The sequence below is a fragment of the Nylanderia fulva genome, unplaced genomic scaffold, assembly GCF_048542155.1.
Source record: "Nylanderia fulva isolate GAGA-0341 unplaced genomic scaffold, ASM4854215v1 Scaffold35, whole genome shotgun sequence".
NCBI classification, from domain to species: domain Eukaryota; kingdom Metazoa; phylum Arthropoda; class Insecta; order Hymenoptera; family Formicidae; genus Nylanderia; species Nylanderia fulva.
The window spans coordinates 2,165,827-2,187,115 of record NW_028190422.1 but is presented as its reverse complement, the minus strand read 5'-3'; the positions used below and the strand labels follow the sequence as shown (position 1 = coordinate 2,187,115).

Here is a 21,289-nt window from a genome sequence, read left to right as displayed (position 1 = left end):
CAAATGCCGTATCTTTGTGTTGATATAACGTTAAATTCGCAAATTATGTAAATGATATTATTTAGAATTAAATCGCTATCTTAGAACATTATTTTATAATGGAATTTATTAAATAAAATTTATTAAAAAATATGGAACTTATAAAATTGACCATTGTAATTTGACTTTATTGAATTTTTTGATCAATATAAAAATTTTTGTACGCTTTTTATTATTCGATTATTTCATTTTATAATGCTTTTTATAAAGATTCTTTAATAAATGTTAGTCTTGATTTTTTCTGCAAAATAAATTTTGCGAAATATAATAAATATATATAATACAAATAGAAACAAATTTATTACACTTTTAATTTTAAACAAAGTAAAATAAATATATTTCAAAATCTTCAAGTATAGTATAGTAAATATAATAAATCTACTAGTTTTTTTGTCTTGATATCATTTTATCTTCCTGCATTTTGCAAGATCGGTTCTTGATATTATTTGTAATATATGTATAAATAAAATGTACTTATAAAAGAATTAATAATTAATAACGCAAAATTAATTAAACTATAATTATATCATAAATTTGAAAAAAAAGTATTGAGGAAGAACAAGCAGAGCTTTGCTTAAAATTATAAGATTGAGGTGTTAATGCGAAATAATATCACATCTGTCAAAACAATGTTATCTTTCAATCGAGTCGCGCGATTCTTTAACGAAAGTGCGATTTTTGCATCACTCGGTCATTCATGATATCATGATTACAATGGTCATAACTACCGTATGGCGTCATCTGACAGAATTTCGTAGTACTATCTCTTACTCTGGTAGTGTCCGGAGCGATGACCAACGATGACAGTAAATGAACGTGGATGCAAGTGTTCTGGTATCTTATTTGACGAATATCTGAAAGGTTGGTGCCGGCATTAGTACAAGAATCATGATTTTCCCACGAGATAACTCAATTCTTGAGGCTTTGAGTTAATTTAATTAGAAAGATGTGAGTACTGAAACTGTATAAATTAAAAATGACTTTACATGTCTCTTATTAGTGTTGGTCTATTTTTTAGGAAGAATCTGCACTGCATCAGTGCATCAAATCTCTTGCTACAAAGTTGTTGTTTCTATAATATTTTACGTAATGACTCCTGCAATATAACTGCGTATTGCAGCCTCTTTGTGTAGGATATTTGAAATGTTTATGCGTAAGACAATGATGACTCTTATTAGGCATTTGGCAATCTAAAAGAGTCCAGCTATGGCTGAAGGTGGAACAGAGCCAAAATCTATTGATGGCCAGATTTCGAGAGGTCAGTTAGAAATAAATGAATGCCTTGGTAACTGGTTAACGTACTTACAGGTTGGTATGCTTTCGATAGCTGTAATGATTGTAAGCTCATGTTGCGTCGCCACGCAGAAAATAAATCATTTTTCATACTACAGACACTTAATGGCCTATGTACAGCTGGTACTAAATTGGCTCAGTCCCTGCAAGCACTTCTTTCTGTGCACGATACAGTGGCACAATGTCGTCTGACAGGTCAATGTTTAGCTGGATGGGAAGAGTTGACGAGAGCTACACATATAGCCAGTAGTACCGTTAAGAATCATGTAATCACTGCTCTGAGGGATCATGAATCTCGTGACAATGATGGGGACAAACATGTTAGTAATATATAATCAATTTAAGCTATCTTTGCATTAAAGTGTAACTGACAGAGTGCTTCTGCATTTTCAGGATATTCTCAGAGAAAATCTCTTGACGTTCATAAACTTGCAATATCAGTTCTGCGTAGCTTGTTGCGAATGCTTAGGTAAGCCTGTATTATTAAAGTAGTCTGATAGTCGATGATTAGGTAGAACTATTGAAATATGAATCGAATTAGAATACGATTATTTTAGTGAAATTAAAAAATTAGAGTAGCATTAAAATAATTCCACATTTTGTAGAAACTAGATTTGAAGCAAGATGCAGTTAACGATTATTTGAATTTCTTTCGAAAATTAACAAGATTCTATTTTCGATTTTTTTCTGATTTTACTATCTTGTTAACTAGGTGGTATGGCAGAATGTTCTTGCTCTCAAAATGGCAGCGGCGATTGCGATATCGCCGCGTTACAGCAATGCTTCGAGCGTCTTTATAGTTCACCAATACCACCGATTTCTTCCTCGTCCACCCAACATTCGGTGCAAAATTATCGGAGGTCTCCCTTGCCGTATTCGTTGTTTCCTCTGCAGGTAATTAGAATATTCGTCGAAACGATTTGTAGTAAGCTCGATCATCATTCGATTTATCGTATAATAAAGGTTCAGAGAAGATGGTCGGAAACGGCGGCGGCAGAAATGTCAGGCGAATCTGTCGAGAGCACGATGAGGCGTTGGTCGATGCCCTGGGACTGAAAGCACGTCATAGAATGGCCGCGTCAGGACGCGAGATCGCGATTAAGGGTGCCGCAGCAGGATCGCAGCAGATCGACCACGCCTGATTCGGTGTGGAAAATGTCCACGATGGCTAGTCAAGACGGTCTGCAGGAAGCCATTCAATTGCTATCTTGCAAACCAGGTAGCAAAAGTTCAAAAACTCTTTCTTGAATCTCTGTCTTCGCGTTCTCGAAAATTAAATTAATGATTTTCATGTCGTGAGAGGAAACTTTGCGGAAAATATTTCTTCGCAAAATGTAAGTGAAAGAATTCTTTTATGAAAAAAGAATTCGGTTTATGTGAATCGAGTTGCAATCTTCGAGATTAAACATTTCAAGCTCAGTGTTTTTGATCTCGCGAGTATTGGAATATTCTTTTTAAGTTTTGTCAAAAATTAAAAGGATGCGTTTAGCAGGCCTAAATATATAAGCCATTCTCTGTTTCGTGGTCTCCGTGCGATTGGAAGGTTGTACGTTGTGCAGGAGTTCGGTCGTCCAATCAGCTCTCGGCTTATACTAGTCAGCATATCCCGGGTGTCACCTTGACGACCTGCAACTTCGATTCGAATTACGACTCCGCTATCTGGTCGAGATCGCATAGAATAGGCTCTCCCAGATGCTGGCCTCAGGATTCTAGCGATTATTCTGATCAATCTGGATATCGCGATAGCGATCACAGTGTTCACAGCGGTGAACATAGGGATTCGGGTAAGATTTCATTGCGAATAGATGATTCTTATAATTGTTAGGATCGACGAATGATGAATTTTCTTAATGTCACTGCAGAACAGAGCGGTACCAGTGGCAGTCACGGCGATAGCAAGGATAGCATTCACTCGCATTGCGATCATAGGGAAACGGAAACTGGTGAGTCGAATATATTGCGTTGTTTCGAAATGCTAAGCTCCCGCTAAGAATAACTCGATGAGACCTTTTCGATCGCGATGATCTCAGCTCGTACGTTTCGTTGAAGGTACAGCGGACACATTGCCATCCCGCAAGAGCAGCTCGTCAACCGATTCCTGCCTCTCGGCGCACAGCCGATCGGGTTCGGAAAGCGCTGGTGGCGGGGTAAATAAACGAGATCAGTTGTATTCTGATTGTTAGTGAACTTAAGTTTATTAAGCCGATATCTTTTCTTTGAGATATATACGAGAGAAAAAAAAAAGTTCGTACACCGACATTTTTGCACGCCGAACTTTGACTTGGCGCGACTTACAATAATCGATAAATATTCTAGATATATACACGAGAAATTTTTGAAGATTTAAACAAAACGTAATGTTATAAGAGGATATATATATTTAAAAATGTATATGCAGTTGAAAGAAATGATGGCGTACGAATTACTTTTATGTATACGACTATACCCTTCTATTTACACTGTCCTGATATATTATACAACGCTTTCTTCGAAGCAAAAATTAAAGTAAAAGGCTCTGATATTGTGGAATATCCGCAAGTTAATGAAGAGCGGATTAATTAAGAATCAAGCGTGATAAACAGTGCGCAATTTTTTTTCTTTTTTTATTAAATATTTATTTTGAGGACCACACACATGATAATAGAGAATTTGTAAAAAATTTAAATCGTGTGACGGTAATGTTATTTTAACATAAAATGTTTTTACAAATCATGCTTATATGCTTATATAATCCATTTCAATGTCATGCGATAATTATCGATATATAGTTTGAATAATCGACAGTTGCATTTCGTTTCTTGTGGCTCGCAGAGTGTCTTTATCCGATGAATAAAGTGAGTTTCGCCTTTGCATTAAAATTCCAGTTCACATTTTCTCTCTAACATCTCACGTCTTTCTCCAGCTTAATTGCTAAATTGTTAAAGGTTTCGATATTTATGATTTTTCCAATCAATCAGAGCAGATGAATTTTTTTTACGGGTAAAATTAAAAGGAGATTTATTACGCTTGTCCGGGTTACTGACAATGGACGTATTTAATTTATACTCCGTATTAGATGTACTTGTATGCAAAGTCCATAATTCACACTTCATAAAATTTATTTTATCTGTTTTTGATGGTTGCTGAAGGTGGTTCGCAATTAGAACATACAAAATAAATAAATAAATAATATTTGACAAGAAGGAATAATTTGCGCACCGTTTATCGCGTTTAGCTCTTAATTAGCTCGCTTCTCCTTTGCTTTCAAGCTAATTCCTCGCTTGCTCTCTCGATTCTCTCTCTTTCTCATACATCTCTAAACATCGTTCCTTTTAGGAATGTACGAGATCGCAATTGTACTCGATGTGGAGCGGTGGTGACTTGTCCTTCATCAAGTTACCGGAGAGTAACGAGATACAAGATGAACATCCACCCACTTAAATATCTGTCATTACTTCTTATCTAAAATGTATCCGATGAAAAATTTAATCTTTGGATTACTGAGACGTGAAATAATTTTTTTTAATGATTTTTTGGAGATATTTACACACTAAAAATAATATAAAATTTAATATATAAAAATGTTTTAAATACATGAGAGTGCAAAAAAATTATTAGAGAAAAAAAAACAAATTTATCTTGCGATTCAGCAATCCAAAGATATATCATCGCTATTTTGTTGACCTGTGAATTCACCTAGTGATTCGACCAATTTTATTCGTGATGTGTGTACATGTTTGATATTTGTGAGCGCGATAAGACGACGCGAGTTAGTACTTGCATATTGAGTGTGCAACTAACTATAAAAATATATATAAAGAACGTTATTTAAAGGGTGCCCACTTCGTAATATTTATTTATTTTATATCGTAAAAATATATGTCATGCTACATATATCATAAATTTACATGTCCTGTTTATGTATCGATAAAGATGTATTACGCGTATATACATACATAATTAAAATAATTTCTTTAATCCGATAAATACTACGAAGTGTGAAGCTTACGTTTAAAAATAAACGCCCTACGTGTTGTTAAAATTCCTATATACAGATGTGTATGCATGAACAAATCGAGAAGTATCATTCGGCTCACAATTCAAGAGAATTACTCTCTCTCTTTTCCTCTTCGATCTTTCGAATTTCAGCCGATACCTGCTCGTACACCTGTGATCTATTATTACTATCGTTCTATCGTATCGGCTAATGCAAAACTCGAGAGTGTTTTTGCACACCTCGCTAAATATTACACAATCAATGAAGCATATCACATTCCATTCGAAGAAACGACGCATTTTATATTCACTTTACTGCGTATCTCACACGATTATTACAGACACGCAGTATCATTCGTAAATTCTCTCGACCACATATCCGATATTATATAAATGGAGAATTCAGTATACCTGGGTTAATTAATGCATTACATAAATAAAGGTGAAAATGAAATTACTGACGATATCTGTATCTCTAAAAATTTTTATTTTAAACTTTCTTTTTTAATATCGATATATCTTCGCGCGCTTTACGTGCCTTATCCTATTTTTTTTTAATAATCTTAGCTTAAAAATATTTTTATAAATACAACATATGATTATGATTTGTCAATAATTCTCGTGATTCCTTTAAAATTGTCGCTGCAAACTTACTTGGTGTAATTCTATCGCACGTTTCGGAAATTATCACGGTAACGGTAAATGTGTAATTCATGATTTCCTTATCCGGAAGAATTTTGAGGAGGGTCTTGAATATGTAATGTGATATCTCGATGTTCCGACCGAGATGAGATTCGATGTATGTACAATTTTACTTATGGCACGAATGCGATAATAAAAATTCTCGTCGTTGTAATCTATTCTGATGTTACTCGAGTGCATTCTTGAAAAAAAAACGAGGGACTACATTTACATATATAATTATTATACTATATTGTATTTAATCATATACAGAAACCAGATATTCGTTCTACAACTTGTACAGTCGTCCGAATCGTGTCTGGTTGTGTTCGTACTTCTTGACAACACGAAGCATTATTGCACTTCTACGTCATCGGCACAATCGGCGCAGACTCTTAATTAAATTATATCGCGATAAAGTTCATTAAAATTCTCTTTTCGAAGGAAAAAAAAGTCCAACATTCTAAAATTAGATTTATACTTGCGAGTTTTATCACAATCAAAATTTATTTCGCAAAAACTAAAAGACTTCAGGGTAACATTTTCAATCAAATTAAAAAATCATAAATTCGATAAAAAGTATAAATCTTAATTGTAGATTTACTAGAGAATTTTGATGTATATGTACAATTTTACTTTTATGGCACGCGAAATACGACATCAAAAATTCTCGACGTTGTAACATAATCTAACGCTACTCGACTTCTGCAGAAAAAAATGAAAGACTATATTTACTCTTTATACTCTATTGTCATCGAAAAGTCGCTTTAACGTTGGACAGTTGTTGTTTCTGAAAAATAAAAAAAACGGTGTCTACAGAGAAATTTAAAGAAGTAAGAAACCGATATTCGATTATTCTCATTAAATAGTGTGAGAAGTTCTTCCTCTTTTAAGTTTTTATGTCTTAAATTCTTTCTCTTGTAGACCCCGCTTAAATTGTATATCGAGAAAAAATCCACTTTTGCACGAAACAGATTCCATGAAAGCCAACTTCGCAATGTTACACAACAATCACTATATTGTCGTGGAGTGTCGTTCAATCACTGATCTGTTCATCGCGAAGGTGTAAAAAAATACAATTTTTTTACAATTGGCTAATCCATTGCGTCCTCGCCTTCCTCGTCCTGACCGTAATCGTTGTATTGGTCGTCTCCTTCGCCTTCCTTCTCCAGCGGACAATCCATGCATCTTGACTCGTTGATCCCGTAGTTTATGCACGTATTGCCTATGCATTCGCAGCAACCGTCGTGGAACCACCTGTAGCTCGAGGCGCCCATGCTCTTGCAGGACGCCCGACATTTGTTCCAGGAGTTGCACTGCGCCATAAACGCGACGGTGCAATTCACTGTCATCACGTTTGGCTTCAGCGGACTCAGCTTTCCGTCTGCGGATTCTGTGCCATTCAAAATGTATCATTAGTTTCTCTCGCGTCAATCGCGTTAATCCAAGTCTGCGTCGATAAGTTTAATTATATATACACGGAGAGAATTTTCTTTTAGAATTTACCCTGAAAATCATGGTAATCATGGACAATATGGTATTGGAAAAACTTTATAAAAATTTTTCTGATTAATATTTATACACAATAAAAAATATTAATATGTACATAGTAAATTTTACTATGTACATAGTAAAATTTATCGAACAGATTTTATATTTTATTGTGGTAGATATTACTAATTTTATTGTGGTAAATATTAATCAAAAATTCTTCCATTACCATGATTTTCAGGGTAAATTTTAAGAGAAAATTCTCTCTATATAGAAACATATATATAAGAACTCTTTTATTGTTTTACTTTATATTATTTATATATTATTTTTTAAAACTTACGATATTATGTATTATAAAACTATTATAAAAAGAATTTTTTTTTTAATGTTATATTATTTTTGTAATATTCTTAGGCGCGATTGCACCAACATTATTTTAACTTTAAGCGAGACTTAAATATGTATTGCATCTATCTTTATTTTTACATACATATTTAAGTCTCGTTTAAAACCAAAATGACGTTGGTGCAATCAGATTTTAATCAATTATATCGCAATATGTATAGCATATGCAATCCGCGATTAAACTATTTAATTTGCAATTTAGCAATCTTTTATAGTTTCTGGCACTATAAATATACATAAATTGAAAAAATATACATTATTTATGCATATTTTTATGTGCAATTCACATGCATACTTTTTCTCTTGTCAATAGTTTGTAACATTCAAAAAATTCGATACTTACGCAATTGATATTTCATTTCGTTCTCGGATTTCGGCGTGAGTAATGACATATCAAAATCAACTGGATATGTGAAGGTAAGCCATCGTTCGAGCGGATCCAAGTCTGCCGTGAGCGCTCCAAAAAGTGCTGGCACTGGATCGGTGAATTCCTCTACGTGAGATTTCCTACTCAACGGGTTGTCAGTGATGTTCGGCTTCGGGCATAATTCTGCATTCGTAAAAATATATTACGTCATTTATGTGTTATCGAAAATGTTTCAAAATTATATTTATATATATATTTCCTTTTTTATCATATAAAATTTTATCATATAAAAGTAAAATTTACTATGTACATATTAATATCATAAAATATATAAACTCGAATAAGTGTACAGAGATAGAATTGTCTTTTAGAATTTACCTTGAAAATCATGATAATCGTAAGATAATATGGCATTGGAACAATTTTATAAGAGTTTCTCTGTGATTGATATTTACATCACAATAAAAATATTAATATCTAGCAATAAAATATAAAACATGTTCGATTAATACTATGTACATATTAATATTTTTTATTGTGGTAAATATTAATCAGAGAAACTCTTGTAAAATTCTTCTAATACCATATTATCCCACGATTTTCAGAGTAAACGTCTATTTATTTTCTCTCTTATAAAACATTTCGATAAATATATTGTTAAAATTACATGTATACGATATATTAATGCCGTTATTATAAAAGACCCAGTTCATAGAATTTATTTATAATTTTTTAAAGTCTATGAAAAATGACCTCAGACTCGTGATTTTGTATTAGCTGTAATTTAAATTGTAGCTTTCTCCAATTTTTTCTTAATTCATGTTTTTGAAATTATATATTTCATAATTGCTACAGTTAGATATTTTATAATATTATACAGATTATATATTTTTTTCTTCAACACACTAACGTAAAACGTGTCTGATAATTTAACTTAAATTATCGAACACTTATATGGAGTTGTTTCTTACCCACGCACGAGCAGCACTCGTCATACAGGTAGCTCAAGCACGAAAAACATTCCTTGCAACAGGTGCATGTGACCAGGTCGCACTTACAACTCTGCGTGAGCATGCATTTGCTCACAACGCTGGCGCAGATCGCCTCGTTGCATGCTTCTGTGCGTTTTGTCGTGATCGTCAGCAGCAAAATCCCGACGGTGGCTGCGACGGATAATATAACCCAGCTTGTCATCCTGTTTGCGACAGATTTGATTTAGTTTCCCTCGCACAATCTACACCATAAATATTACAGATTTCTATGCTATACATTTTTTACTAAAAAATGTTTGTAAATATCTTTCTAAGATTATTATCGGGACATGACAGAATAAGGATAAGGAAGCTTATCCCAATATTATATATGTAAATAGATAAATATAAGCACAAAGAAATGTTTTAAAGCGAACACAAATCGATAAGATATATACAACATGTTATGAAAAGTCATATCGTGGTATCGTTTGTATCTTCTGAAAAGAATTTAAAGCGTTAAAAGGAAAGATAAAGAAAATATAAAGCTTAAGAAATTCTATAATTAGGAGAAGGAAAAAGAATTTTAATGTATTATATATATATATATATATATATATATATATATATATATATATAGAAAAAGCCGTTGCATTTTTTTCGATATTTTAAATCGTTAAATTGGGATATTTCTATTACGATATTTATGCACTTTCTTCACGCGGATTTCATATATATACGTGGACTATTGTTTATGCGTAGATACCGGACACTATCATTTATAATGTCCCCCTACTCGCACCATTCTCGGAGTAGAGTTGTGGAGACGAGAAGAGGGCCGATTATGCCGACGAGGTCCGATTAAGATTATTAAGAATATTCACGAATGTGAGTCAGGGTGTCATTAAGCGGGAACGCGTGCTAAAAAGAATGAAATTTCAGTCTTCTTTCCTGGCGAGCACTGCTAACCCGAGCAATCAGCGTAATGTTGCTCCTCTTCATTTCAGGAGAGTAGACAGAGAATAACGCCGAGGTCACACATTTTTAAATCGTTTAAACCTTCGCGAAATTTTCGGGATCTTTTTATGTTAATGAATGTATCGGAAAGTGGTTTTACTTCCTCTTTAAAAAATTATCACGGAAATATCGAAACTCGTTATAAATCTCTCACCACGCCAATAATAGAAATTAATTTTGTAAATGTAAATGAGCAAAGAAGAGAGAGAAAACTACATTAACATACTTATTAAAATTTAATTTATTAAATATTTATTTTTTAAGATATTTATCAAAATTATATTCCTACGTAAAAATTATATTTTGTATTAGGTCTCTCATATAGGATGAATAATTAATTTCTATATACATTTACAGTTGAAAAATTTCTGTTAAATTTAACAGATATCACGTGTCTCAAACGGTCCACAGAAATTTTTGTGTTAATTTAACATAATATGGATATGTTAAATGGAGACACAAATATTGTGTTAATATTTTAACACAAAATAAATGCAAAACCTCAATTTAAAATAAATTTTGTGTAAAATTAACAATTTTAATGTAAAAATTAACAAAAAAAAATATGTTAATTTTAGATTTTATCATCCCTACTTATATTAAAATAGAAAATCAACATTTTTTCCTGTAAATTTTAACAGAAAAATCTTGTCACTAATAAAGCAGAACATATTTATTGTGTAAAATTAAAAATAGGTGCACATTGTGTTATTTTTTCAGTTCTTTTAATAATTTAACATTTAAGTTCAATTAACAGAACAGTAATATGTTAAATTAACACATAAATGTGTTAAATTTTTAACACAAAAATTTTACCAAGAAAACAGAAATTTTTCTACTGTATTGCGAAGTCAATTATTTTATTACAAAGGTGTGACAGAGAAGATTATTAAAAGCGTAAAAATTTGCACTACAATAAACAAATGAGAAAGTGATTGTTTCTAAAAAAATCTTACAAAATGCCAAGTGAATGTCGCGATCATATTCTTCACTTTCAGAGCTATTATGTCTCTCTGTGAGCTGACAAATATGCGTAAATTATCCCCCGGAGTATTGAATACCTACCGACGCGAGAAGGATAAGGAGAAGAACGACATTAATCGAATGCGAAATTGTTCGCGCAATATAATTGCATCTTTCTAACGTGTCCATTAAACGCCTATTTATATCGCGCTTAATCGCGCTCTACGACAACTCGGGTGAATTATTATTGGAAAAGAATTCCATTACAATGACCTGTAACGCACGGCAATCGAAAAATTGCGATCGTGATACGATCTGATACGTGTCACCATTAGCGACGACTTTCACGTTCACTTTCCACATGTTGTTTTCTTATTTTTATGTTCATTAATGTATTACTAAATGTCAATGAAATTTAATTTAAACGAAACTGGAGAAAAAAGAGAAGAGATCACACCTAACTGTTCAATTAATCTTTCAATTAAATTATTTTTTTCTCTTTCTTTTCAAGTTATTACTTAAATTAATTTAATGACATTTAATAATAATGAAGCAAGATAATTATTAATTATTATATAGGAATTAATAATTATTAATTTCTGGACACAGAGAGAATTTTCTCTTAGAATTTACTCCAAAAATCATAGTCATCGAGGGATAATATAATAAAAATATTAATATCTACCACAATAAGATAAAATATTCGATTTGATATCAATTTTATTATATACATATTAATATTTTTTATTGTGGTAAATATTAATCAAAGAAACTTATTCGCGATTACCATGATTTCAGTGTAAATTTTAAGAAAAAATTCTCTGTGTATATAAATTAATAATTATTAATAATTACATTTACAAATAATAATTAATAATTCTCAATTTATAGAGGATTTTAGGACGATACATTATTTTAAAGTTTCAGTATCTACATGATTTTGTCGCGTAATATTCTCAATTACCAAATTAAACAAAAATTCACTTTGAAACACACTTTAAACAATTGTATATATTTTCATACAATTTTACACGCTTTGAACACGAATTTTATATTTTTGTTTTTTATATTTTTTATAATTATATTTTATAATTATGCAATTATTTCTTTTATTATATTCCATATATTCCACGTATATATAATTATGCGAATAATTATTTAGTCAGCTCTTTTAATTTTTAAAATTGTATATATAATTGTTGAAACCCTCACTTCTTGAATGTAACTTTTATGCTTTGTACTTTATCGTATTACTTTTCAACTGTTCCAGGTATCACAGCTTGTTGACTATTTCGCTGAGGCTGCTACCGAATGACAGAACTTACTGCGGCAGATTACCAAGGTGGACTTACGGGAGAATTTTGACGGAGGGACAGCTATAGTTTTAAGGTAGGATATCCCCACTCTAATTTTGAAAGGGTCTCCTTGGGCTCATCGATAAATGAAAGCGCGCACCAACCACCGAAGAACACGGTTTTACGAAGGTTTTCAGGTAATTATCCGCCCCGGCGTGAGTAATCGCACTTTTCGGCAGCTGGATGTCAAAGATCCTTTTCCCACCGAAAACCATTCTTGTAAAGATTCCTCGGTAGATGAATCACGGTGATAAAAACCACAGCGATAAAAGTATAACCATGTCGAAATTTCAAATAAAGGTATTCCAATCATCTTTTCTTCGATTTAGCACCTGAGAATTTTCCAGCCGCGAATTATGCCGTCCAAAAGCAACGGTAAACTATTCGTTAAATCATTATATCCTGTAGATGTATGGGATTTCGCCTTCGCCGTGACAAATTACAGTGTGACTGATCCTTCTTAACAACTGCTTTCGAGATAAATTCCACGGTGGGAAATATTGAGTTAGGTTTGACGAAGGGGAAAATTTAGCACGAGCAAAACTCCGTAAAAAAAATACCGCCGTTATTAAACGGAAAATCTAATTTAAATGGAAAATTGTAATAAAATTCGACGTCGTTTGAAATATTTCGTGAGCGAGATTTACGACGTCTTCTGCGTCCATAATCGATACTTGAGGCAGGACTCTAAAACCACCGTTACGAGACAACAAAAGTCACCCTATTATATCTAGACGATAAATGTCATTTGACTACCGTCGAATCGTTACGTAAAGTGGAAGAGCAAGCTTTCCCACACTTTATCGTTTCGAGCTATTCATTATAAATAAACGATAAATCACTCCGTTCTTTCTACATTCAAAGGAAGCTTGTTAGAACCTATACGAGTTGCAGAAAGCTCGAGTAAATAAACACGCGATACGCTCGGGACACCGAGTATACGAGAGAGAGAGGGAGAGGCAATCGAACAGTTTTAATAAAAAATTCCAGCTCGCGAGCGAAATGTGGATGTTTGTCATCCAGGGACAGGCGTGCTGCTGCTGCTGCTGCCGATGCTGGCACTCACAATCAGCCTCGCCTCTCGTTCTGTCCATGGCCCGAGGCGATGGAATAACTTCAATAACAAACGCCAATCGCCTTCGCAGAAGGCGGCGGCAAGCCTGGTATCTCTAACTACGTGTCCGCTACGTGTAAGCGCGTTCACAGCGCGGAGGAAGACTTTCCAATCATTTTCTGTTACTACTGAAACGGGCCTCTCCGTCACCTTTCTTCTCTCCCTCTGCTCTCGTCGCGTGCCTCCTTTAAACGCTACGAATAAATACCAAAAATCGCAGAAAATCGCCTAACCGATGCGACGTCAATGCAAATATATGTATATATTATGTACAAATTTTTTTTTAAATATATTACATGAAAATTGCGTTAATCACATGTTAAAGGTATTACACGAAATAATCTCGAAATGTTTTTAATTTTATTTCCACAATGTGTTTAAAAACTGCGTATTTTTATACAGAGAGAATTTTCTCTTAGAATTTATTCTGAAGATCATGGAAATCGTAGGATGAGAATATACGGTATATTGGAAGAATTTTATAAGAGTTTCTCTGATTAATATTTACCATAATAAAAATATCAATATCTAGAAATAAAAATATTACTATCAGAGAAATTCTGATAAAATTCTTTCAATATACCATGTTGTTCCACACACGATTACCCTGATTTTCAGGATAAGTTCTACGAGAAAATTCGATACGCAAATCAAATCGCTTGGAAAGGGTTGAGATGGCGATCGGAGTCTAATTTCGCGAAAGGTCAGTCTTTTACATGTCGCATTTCGCCATGACGTAATAATATATAACCAGCAGATCTGAGCATCTCTTTTAATCTTTCTCTCTTTTTCTCTCTCATTCTACATACTCTAAGATAGCCTTTTTATTAGTCTCTTGATAAAGATGAACGCGACCGCTTAGATAATCGAAAATCGCAGTTTCTGTCGATCATGCACAGAAACTATGAATATTTTTTTGGGGGAAAAAAAAATTCCATTAAAATGAATTATAAGGAATTCGCATCTTTCTCTCTTTTGAATGATGATAAAATAACCGCGCAAAATAATTATAGCAACTCGATCATCCACGGTATCTTCTGTGGTCGCATCTGATATGACCTCCTTCGTAAATATCCGCGCTATCGAAGCATCGCTGTCAATTGACATCGCGCCGTTATTGCGCTATCGCTGTCATTAACAATGTCGCGTCTGCTATATTATTATTTTCGGTTATTGCAGAAATTACCGAGCGCACGAGATAAGTGAGTCTATTCGCGTTGTTCGTCATCGAACAGCTCGGACTTGCAACACGCGTTAAATGCGGCTGTGCAATACGCGACAGACTGATAACATTGAGTAGCATCTTAATAATGAACAAGGAAAGATTGGAGAATCACGGTCGCACGCGTTTAACGCCATTAAAGATGTCGATTAATAAGGAAACCGTTACGAGGAAAAAAAAAAATGTTGCATGCGCATTAATGCAATTTTTGTAATAAACTAGCATTTGAAATTATACATTATGAAGAAACTGCTCAAGAAATTAATTATTGGCGTGGAATCTGTTACTCTTTAATGTACAACGTCCAATCTCTTTCCATATGTCTATTAATTATTATAATTTGTATTTACTGTAAGTGTTTTTCTTATATTGCTCATGTAATTTGATTCTAATTACTGTGATTATCGCTTCTTGTTCACTTCTTGTTTACAATAAACGCAATCTTTAGTGATTCATTCAGGTGGAACTTAGAATCGAACAGTCGCTAATTGGGGTACAGAATAAGGGTACGATCGTGTACTGATTTACGACTTTTCGTGGATCGAAAATCGACGTCACGGTTTCTAGAGAATTATTCCGTGTTTCGAACTTCTTGGAAACTCTCGACTTTTCCGATCGTTTAATCCTCCCGGAATTCCCACAATGTATTCAAGAGTGCTAATTGAATTAGCGTTCGATACCCGGAAAGGTATAGAGATTTATGCGCGTGCAACGAATGCATCGCAGAAGCTTGCATTTGCGTCTCTCTTTTCTTGAGAAAAACTGGAAAGCGAGCGATTGGAAAAAGTGCGCATTGGAACGTCACTGTGCGAATATAGATCGCCATTGAGGATATATAGGTATACAGGGTATTTCAGAACTGGCGGAAAAATATTTAATGTCAGATTCCTAGTATCATTTGGAAACAAGTTTTTGTTAATGAAAATGTTGAGGGAGGCTATCATTTTTAGCACGTTCCCAATTGTTGCTATTATGTATCTTTATAACTAAGCCTTGTATTAAAATTCTATTAAAGCAAACTTTACCTAAAATTAACTGAAAAATGTAGTTTTGTTCATATTTTATTTCCATAAGGCTTAGTTTCTAAAAAAAAAGCCTTTATTCTCAATTGCTTATAATTCGAAAATTATTGGTGTCTCGGTATTTTCGCTGAGGAAAAATCGTCTCCGAATGATACCAGGAATCTGCCATTAAAATACAGGGTGTTTCAGAACTGGTGGAAAAATTTTTAATGTCAGATTTCTAGTACCATTTGGAAACAATTTTTCCTTAGTGAAAATGTTGACGGAGGCCATCATTTTTAGCATGTTCCCAATTTTTGCTATTATGCATCTTCATAACTAAGCCTTGTAGGTATTAAAATTCTATTAAAGCAAACTCTACCTAAAATTAACGGAAGAATATAGTTCTGTCAATATTTTATTTCCATAAGGCTTAGTTCCTAAAAAAAGCCTTTAATTTCAACTGCTTATAATTCAAAAATTATTCGTATCTCGGCATTTTCGCTGAGGAAAAATCGTCTCCGAATAATATCCGGAATCTGCCAGTTCTGAAACACCCTGTATATATATATATATTCCATCGACGTTGACGTTCTCGTAAAAAATATGATCGAGCTCGTCTGATGCGTCTCATGTAAGAGACATATTTAGATTCCGATCTGAAGTTCCAGCGACGATTCCCCGAAGTGGCGAATAGATCGCAAATAGATCGATCACGCTCGGTTCCCCATAAACAGCGCCATAATCCACCCTCCATCGAAAATAACTCACTTCCCATGAAAGAAGTATTCAACGAAACTGGAAGAAAGAGGAAGAAGGAGGTTCTAAACAGAAATTAGAAACAGCAGCGTAGAGCCAACTTTTCTCTCTCTACCTCTCGTTTGAAGCAGCTTTCTCGAAACCTCTCTCGTTGAACAAACTTTTCGAGTACTGTATCAACAAACAAGCTCTCGAAGAAACAATTTCCGTAAGTAAAAGGGGGCTTCTTCGCAGTTCGTCGGCCGAGAGGGACCGGATGATAATTCGTTGAGAGGATCGAGCAGAGACGATTATATATATATATATATGTTCGAATTCGAATGCCTCTTTAATTGGAGCCGAGCTATTTTCCATGATCACAGGAGAAGAGGCCGGCCAGATCCAGCGTGATCGCGATCGCGGCGGATTCAGGCGGATCTCTCTCTTTCTTTTTCTCTCTCCCTCTCATTCTCTCCCTCTTTCTCTCGTTCACTCTCTCTCTCTCTCTTTCTCTCTCGAGTGCGTTCGCGAAGGGGGATCTATCTAACGGCGATAGTGGATCGATATATATATTTACCTGGCACTACTACGACGACGTTCTCTCTCTCGTGTTCCAACGGCGGGTTGTGCGCGCCAGTTACCTACGCGCGTGAGAAACTATTTTAAGAGCGCGCAACCGGTTCGCGTGTTGCGACGACCGCCGCGGGACATGTTTCTTCGGCAAGAGGCGAAATCCTTCCTTCCATCCTACGGGAGATGAGCCGGATTGCCCTCGCGATATCCCAAAGACGTAGGTCCCTCGACAGCCAGGTCACTTTTGACAGGTCACTTTTGACAGGTATCGCGATTACAACACGGAGCGCGTTCGTTGATCACCGAATCCAACACAAGGATCCAACCTGTCGCACCAAACTCGCGGAAAATCCCGAGTCTCGGACCCCAAAAAAGGGGGAAAAGGACGAAGGAACAATCCTCTCAGCCTCGCGACAGAAGCGAGCGATCGATCGGTATTCGCGCGTTCTCCAACGCGTTCTCCAACGCGTATCCGATCATGCGTTTCGATGAATGTTCTCGCGGGAATCGCGCGGCACTATATACTACCACACAGACGCGAAGAAGTGTGTTTACGACACACCGACTCTCTCGCCTCTCTCGCGGTGGCGCGTATAATACACGGTGACCCGTCGTCAAAACAAACTCGCGGCGTCCTCCGTCTTCCGCGAGGATCCTCTTCCTGCCGCACCTCGGCCGTGTCTCTCCCATCCGGTGGATGTGCACCGCGGCGGCAGAGCGTTTCCGTTTCCCCGGATTCTTATTGTTACGTCAATTATTACGACACATCTGGAGGAGCTTGAAGATCGATGCGTGTCGCTGATTTTTTTTTTTTTTTTTTTTTTTGTCTTTTTCAAAATTGGCGGTTGTTTATTCCGCGAGAAGGTGGGAGAGAGAAGGAGAGAGGAAATAGAAACGGAGATGTATAAAGAGAGATTCGTCGGCGGGTATGACGAATCGAAGAGCGGTTCTCATTGGACTGAATTAAGGAAGAGCGTGGATCGCGGAGAAGGATCGCAGAGAAACGGAAGAAGGAGGAGGAAAAGAAGGTGGTGGCAGCGCGCTGATGATGGTGCTGATGCTGATGGTGGTGGTGGTGGTGGTGATTGTACCGTCGCGGATCTCTCCGGAGATGGAGGTGGAGAAGAGAAGAGCGAGAGAGAGAGGCAGAGAAGGAGAGAGAACGACGAAGGTAGAAAAGAGAGGGCAAGAAAGAAGTTGGAGAGAGAAAACGAATCCGCTGACGGTCGGGTAGTCCGGACTACCGACTGCATAAGACTGGTTTTCAATTTTTTCCCGACTTTTTGTTTTACCTGTGCCTACCCCCGCGACCCTCCGCCCCTCTCCCACCCTGTTCCACGACCCTCTCTCTCGCCCTCCTGCAGAGCTAGACGAGTAACGGGTGAGCTGAGAGCTCCGTCGATCGGGCCGGCTCCGAAATCCACGGAGAGACGGATCTCTCTTCGTGGATGGTCTTCCCGAGTGATGAATCTTTCGGGCGCATCGAGTGTTTTGGGCCCCTTGGAGAACAAAGCGCGACGGTATTGGTATTAGAGGGATACGCGAGTCGAGAGGAATCTTTTATTGTCAGAGATTCACAGGTTCATGCATATTTATCGCGCGGTTAAGCTTGTTATTCAAATCGCACCGGAGAATTATAATCGTGTATACACATGCACGCGATCCAGGAAAAAGAGTCCCCTTTTAATCTCTTTGTATATCGATCCTAATCGCATCGAATCAAAAAGCCAATTTTTTTTTATACATGTAATTTATAATTGCTTTCGCAATTTAATCGCTGATCTAAGAACCCTTTCATTTATTTTTGATTTAATATTATTATTATATTTCTTCATTATTTTTGATAGTGGAAATTGAATAGCGTGTTGGGCTATTAACGACGCGAAAGTAGCTGTTTTTTTTTATCAATAACATAAATCGCGTATGCTAATGACTCGTCCCAGAAGATTTATCTTTGACCAAGTCGAAGCTCTCCCCGTGGAGATTAATGATTTAAAACCGACTCGACTTGTTTTTGCACCGACTGGATATTCTGCGTATCTTGAATAAACGTTGTCGTTCACTCTTCATCAAATATTAAATTGCAACCATAACTAAATTAATACCGGTTACCTTCGCCATCAAGTGTGCATATCTGCCTTTCGGTGAACGCGAATTGCGATTCTCGAGAGTGTTGATTTGAGAATATCACTCTCAGGAAGTTCTAGATTCTCGCATTAATGTCAGAAGAAAAGCACGAGCTAAATCGTGCATCTTCATTTTAAGCAGGGCCCTCGAAATTTAAATTCTTCGCTACTTTCCTCTTTATACAATTTTTTTACACGCTTTTTATGTACAGTAACGAGTTACATCTTATTTAATAAGGATTATCATTTCGTATAATTAATTAAAAATAATGCGCAAAACTTTATTACGCAACCGTTTATCAATAATTATTCGATAAAGCAATCGATTAATCAAAATAAGTAGTGCACAAATTCATAAACGCGGTTGCGTAAAAAAATTTATTTTGAATTTAATTAATTAATTAAAAATAATGCGCAAAACTTTATTACGCAACCGTTTATCAATAATTATTCGATAAAGCAATCGATTAATCAAAATAAGTAGTGCACAAATTCATAAACGCGGTTGCGTAAAAAAATTTATTTTGAATTTAATTAATTAATTAAAAATAATGCGCAAAACTTTATTACGCAACCGTTTATCAATAATTATTCGATAAAGCAATCGATTAATCAAAATAAGTAGTGCACAAATTCATAAACGCGGTTGCGTAAAAAAATTTATTTTGAATTTAATTAATTAATTAAAAATAATGCGCAAAACTTTATTACGCAACCGTTTATCAATAATTATTCGATAAAGCAATCAATTAATCAAAATAACTAGTGCGCAAATTCATAAACGCGGTTGCGTAAAAAAATTTATTTTAAATTTAATTAATTAATTAAGTAATTAAAAATAATGTACAAAATTTTTTTAACCATCTCGGTTTTTTTTTCTTCTTTTTTCCGCGAATCTTCCATCCTCGGGAATAATCGAGGTGGGGTTGCGAATTCCGTAGGTTGTCGCGTTTACGTTGGTATTCAAGCTCGTGCGTTTCTGCGCGCCGTCAGCATCTGCGGAATGCAGATGAGTGCAGGTTGCATTCGGAGTATTATCCAGCGCGCGCGCGACGCTTTTTTTGTCCTTTTCTTTTTTTGCGTCGCGTCGCGGGAAAGAAACACGCGAAGAATTTGAGCGCGCAGAAAATCCAGCGCGCGCGAACATGCGCGTTTTGTGTTGCGTAAGAGGAAGTTGGCCATAGGTTTACGCATTAAAAGTATTGCGAAAGCTCCTTGAAAGCTCCCGCTCGTCAACAAGTAAATGGCGACGGTCGTTTTAGCTGGAATTCATCGGTTTGCTCATTTCTCATCGATCTCTCGCCGCAGATGATCATAACTCATCCCGTTTCTCTATCCGAAGATACGCATCGGCAGGCATAATCGCATTTTTATTCCAAGGCTGTACTATTCATTATTATTGCCATCTATGTAGTAAACACTCCATTAATACAATGTGTGTATAAAATTAAAATCGACGATTCGCGCAAGACCCGATTAAATTTATAAGGACGTGAGGCTAAAAGGACTTTCGACGATTAAAAGATGAAAATTTCATATATAATTGCTTTCGATTTTATTTTACAAAGTAAATCATCGTCATAATTATTCAGCTGTATTTTCACGAATTTTTGCGAAAATAGATATAATAATGCGAGGGAATATAAAATTAATTTTTTTCTCTGCTATCTTTTAATGAAATAATGATCACAAACCTTTATCATAATTTGCGACAAATGCTTTATAAATTGCCGTGACGTACCTATACACAAAGTACGTATATAAGTTTGTTCTCTGAAAACACTACTATATACATATATATATATGATATATGATGTATATATCTCTTTCTCTCTTACTCACCGCAAAGTGTGTTAAGTAAATAAATATTTTCATTCGATTGCACAGCTGCTCTCGCGCATGATTTCTCGCAATCGTTTCACAACATGAAACGGTATAAAGTTCCTCCTATGTAA

General features: G+C 35.3%; 2 protein-coding genes and 1 long non-coding RNA gene across 4 annotated transcripts in view; 2 read left to right on the top strand and 1 right to left on the bottom strand.

Moving 5' to 3' along the window:
• LOC146722210 (uncharacterized) overlaps positions 1-12,802 on the top strand; it is a 57,523-nt gene extending 44,721 nt beyond the window's left edge. Inside the window, exon 2 of the long non-coding RNA XR_014925282.1 lies at positions 12,476-12,802. This is a non-coding gene — a long non-coding RNA (uncharacterized LOC146722210). The remainder of the gene's footprint in view (positions 1-12,475) is intronic.
• On the top strand, positions 819-6,423 carry LOC114935024 (uncharacterized). The gene is given in 10 exon segments (XM_029307772.2): positions 819-987; positions 1,058-1,347; positions 1,431-1,652; positions 1,726-1,801; positions 2,045-2,226; positions 2,296-2,551; positions 2,892-3,116; positions 3,195-3,275; positions 3,382-3,479; positions 4,648-6,423. Coding segments are annotated over 9 exon segments (1,347 nt in total). The 5' UTR covers positions 819-987; positions 1,058-1,245; the 3' UTR covers positions 4,753-6,423.
• On the bottom strand, positions 5,551-18,467 carry LOC114935025 (twisted gastrulation protein homolog 1-A). Of its 2 annotated transcripts, none has more exons than XM_029307778.2 (4): positions 17,213-18,467; positions 9,226-9,449; positions 8,231-8,437; positions 5,551-7,381 (listed from the first exon to the last, which is right to left on the bottom strand). In XM_029307778.2, exons 2-4 carry the CDS (start codon positions 9,446-9,448, stop codon positions 7,083-7,085), a joined length of 729 nt encoding a protein of 242 aa, XP_029163611.1. In that variant the 5' UTR covers position 9,449; positions 17,213-18,467; the 3' UTR covers positions 5,551-7,082. The 2 variants fall into 2 exon arrangements, with proteins under 2 accessions (XP_029163611.1, XP_029163612.1); XM_029307779.2 differs by lacking the exon at positions 17,213-18,467 and adding an exon at positions 12,460-12,581.
• Positions 18,468-21,289: the final 2,822 nt, after the last annotated feature.

Coding starts and splice junctions, on each gene's coding strand:
- LOC114935025 (XM_029307778.2), bottom strand. CDS start 9,448: ATGACAAGCTGGGTTATATTATCCGTCGCAGCCACCGTCGGGATTTTG. Junction 8,438..9,225: donor CGAGTGCTGCTCGTGCGTGG/GTAAGAAACAAC, acceptor TTACGAATGCAG/AATTATGCCCGAAGCCGAAC. Junction 7,382..8,230: donor CGAAATGAAATATCAATTGC/GTAAGTATCGAA, acceptor TGAATGGCACAG/AATCCGCAGACGGAAAGCTG.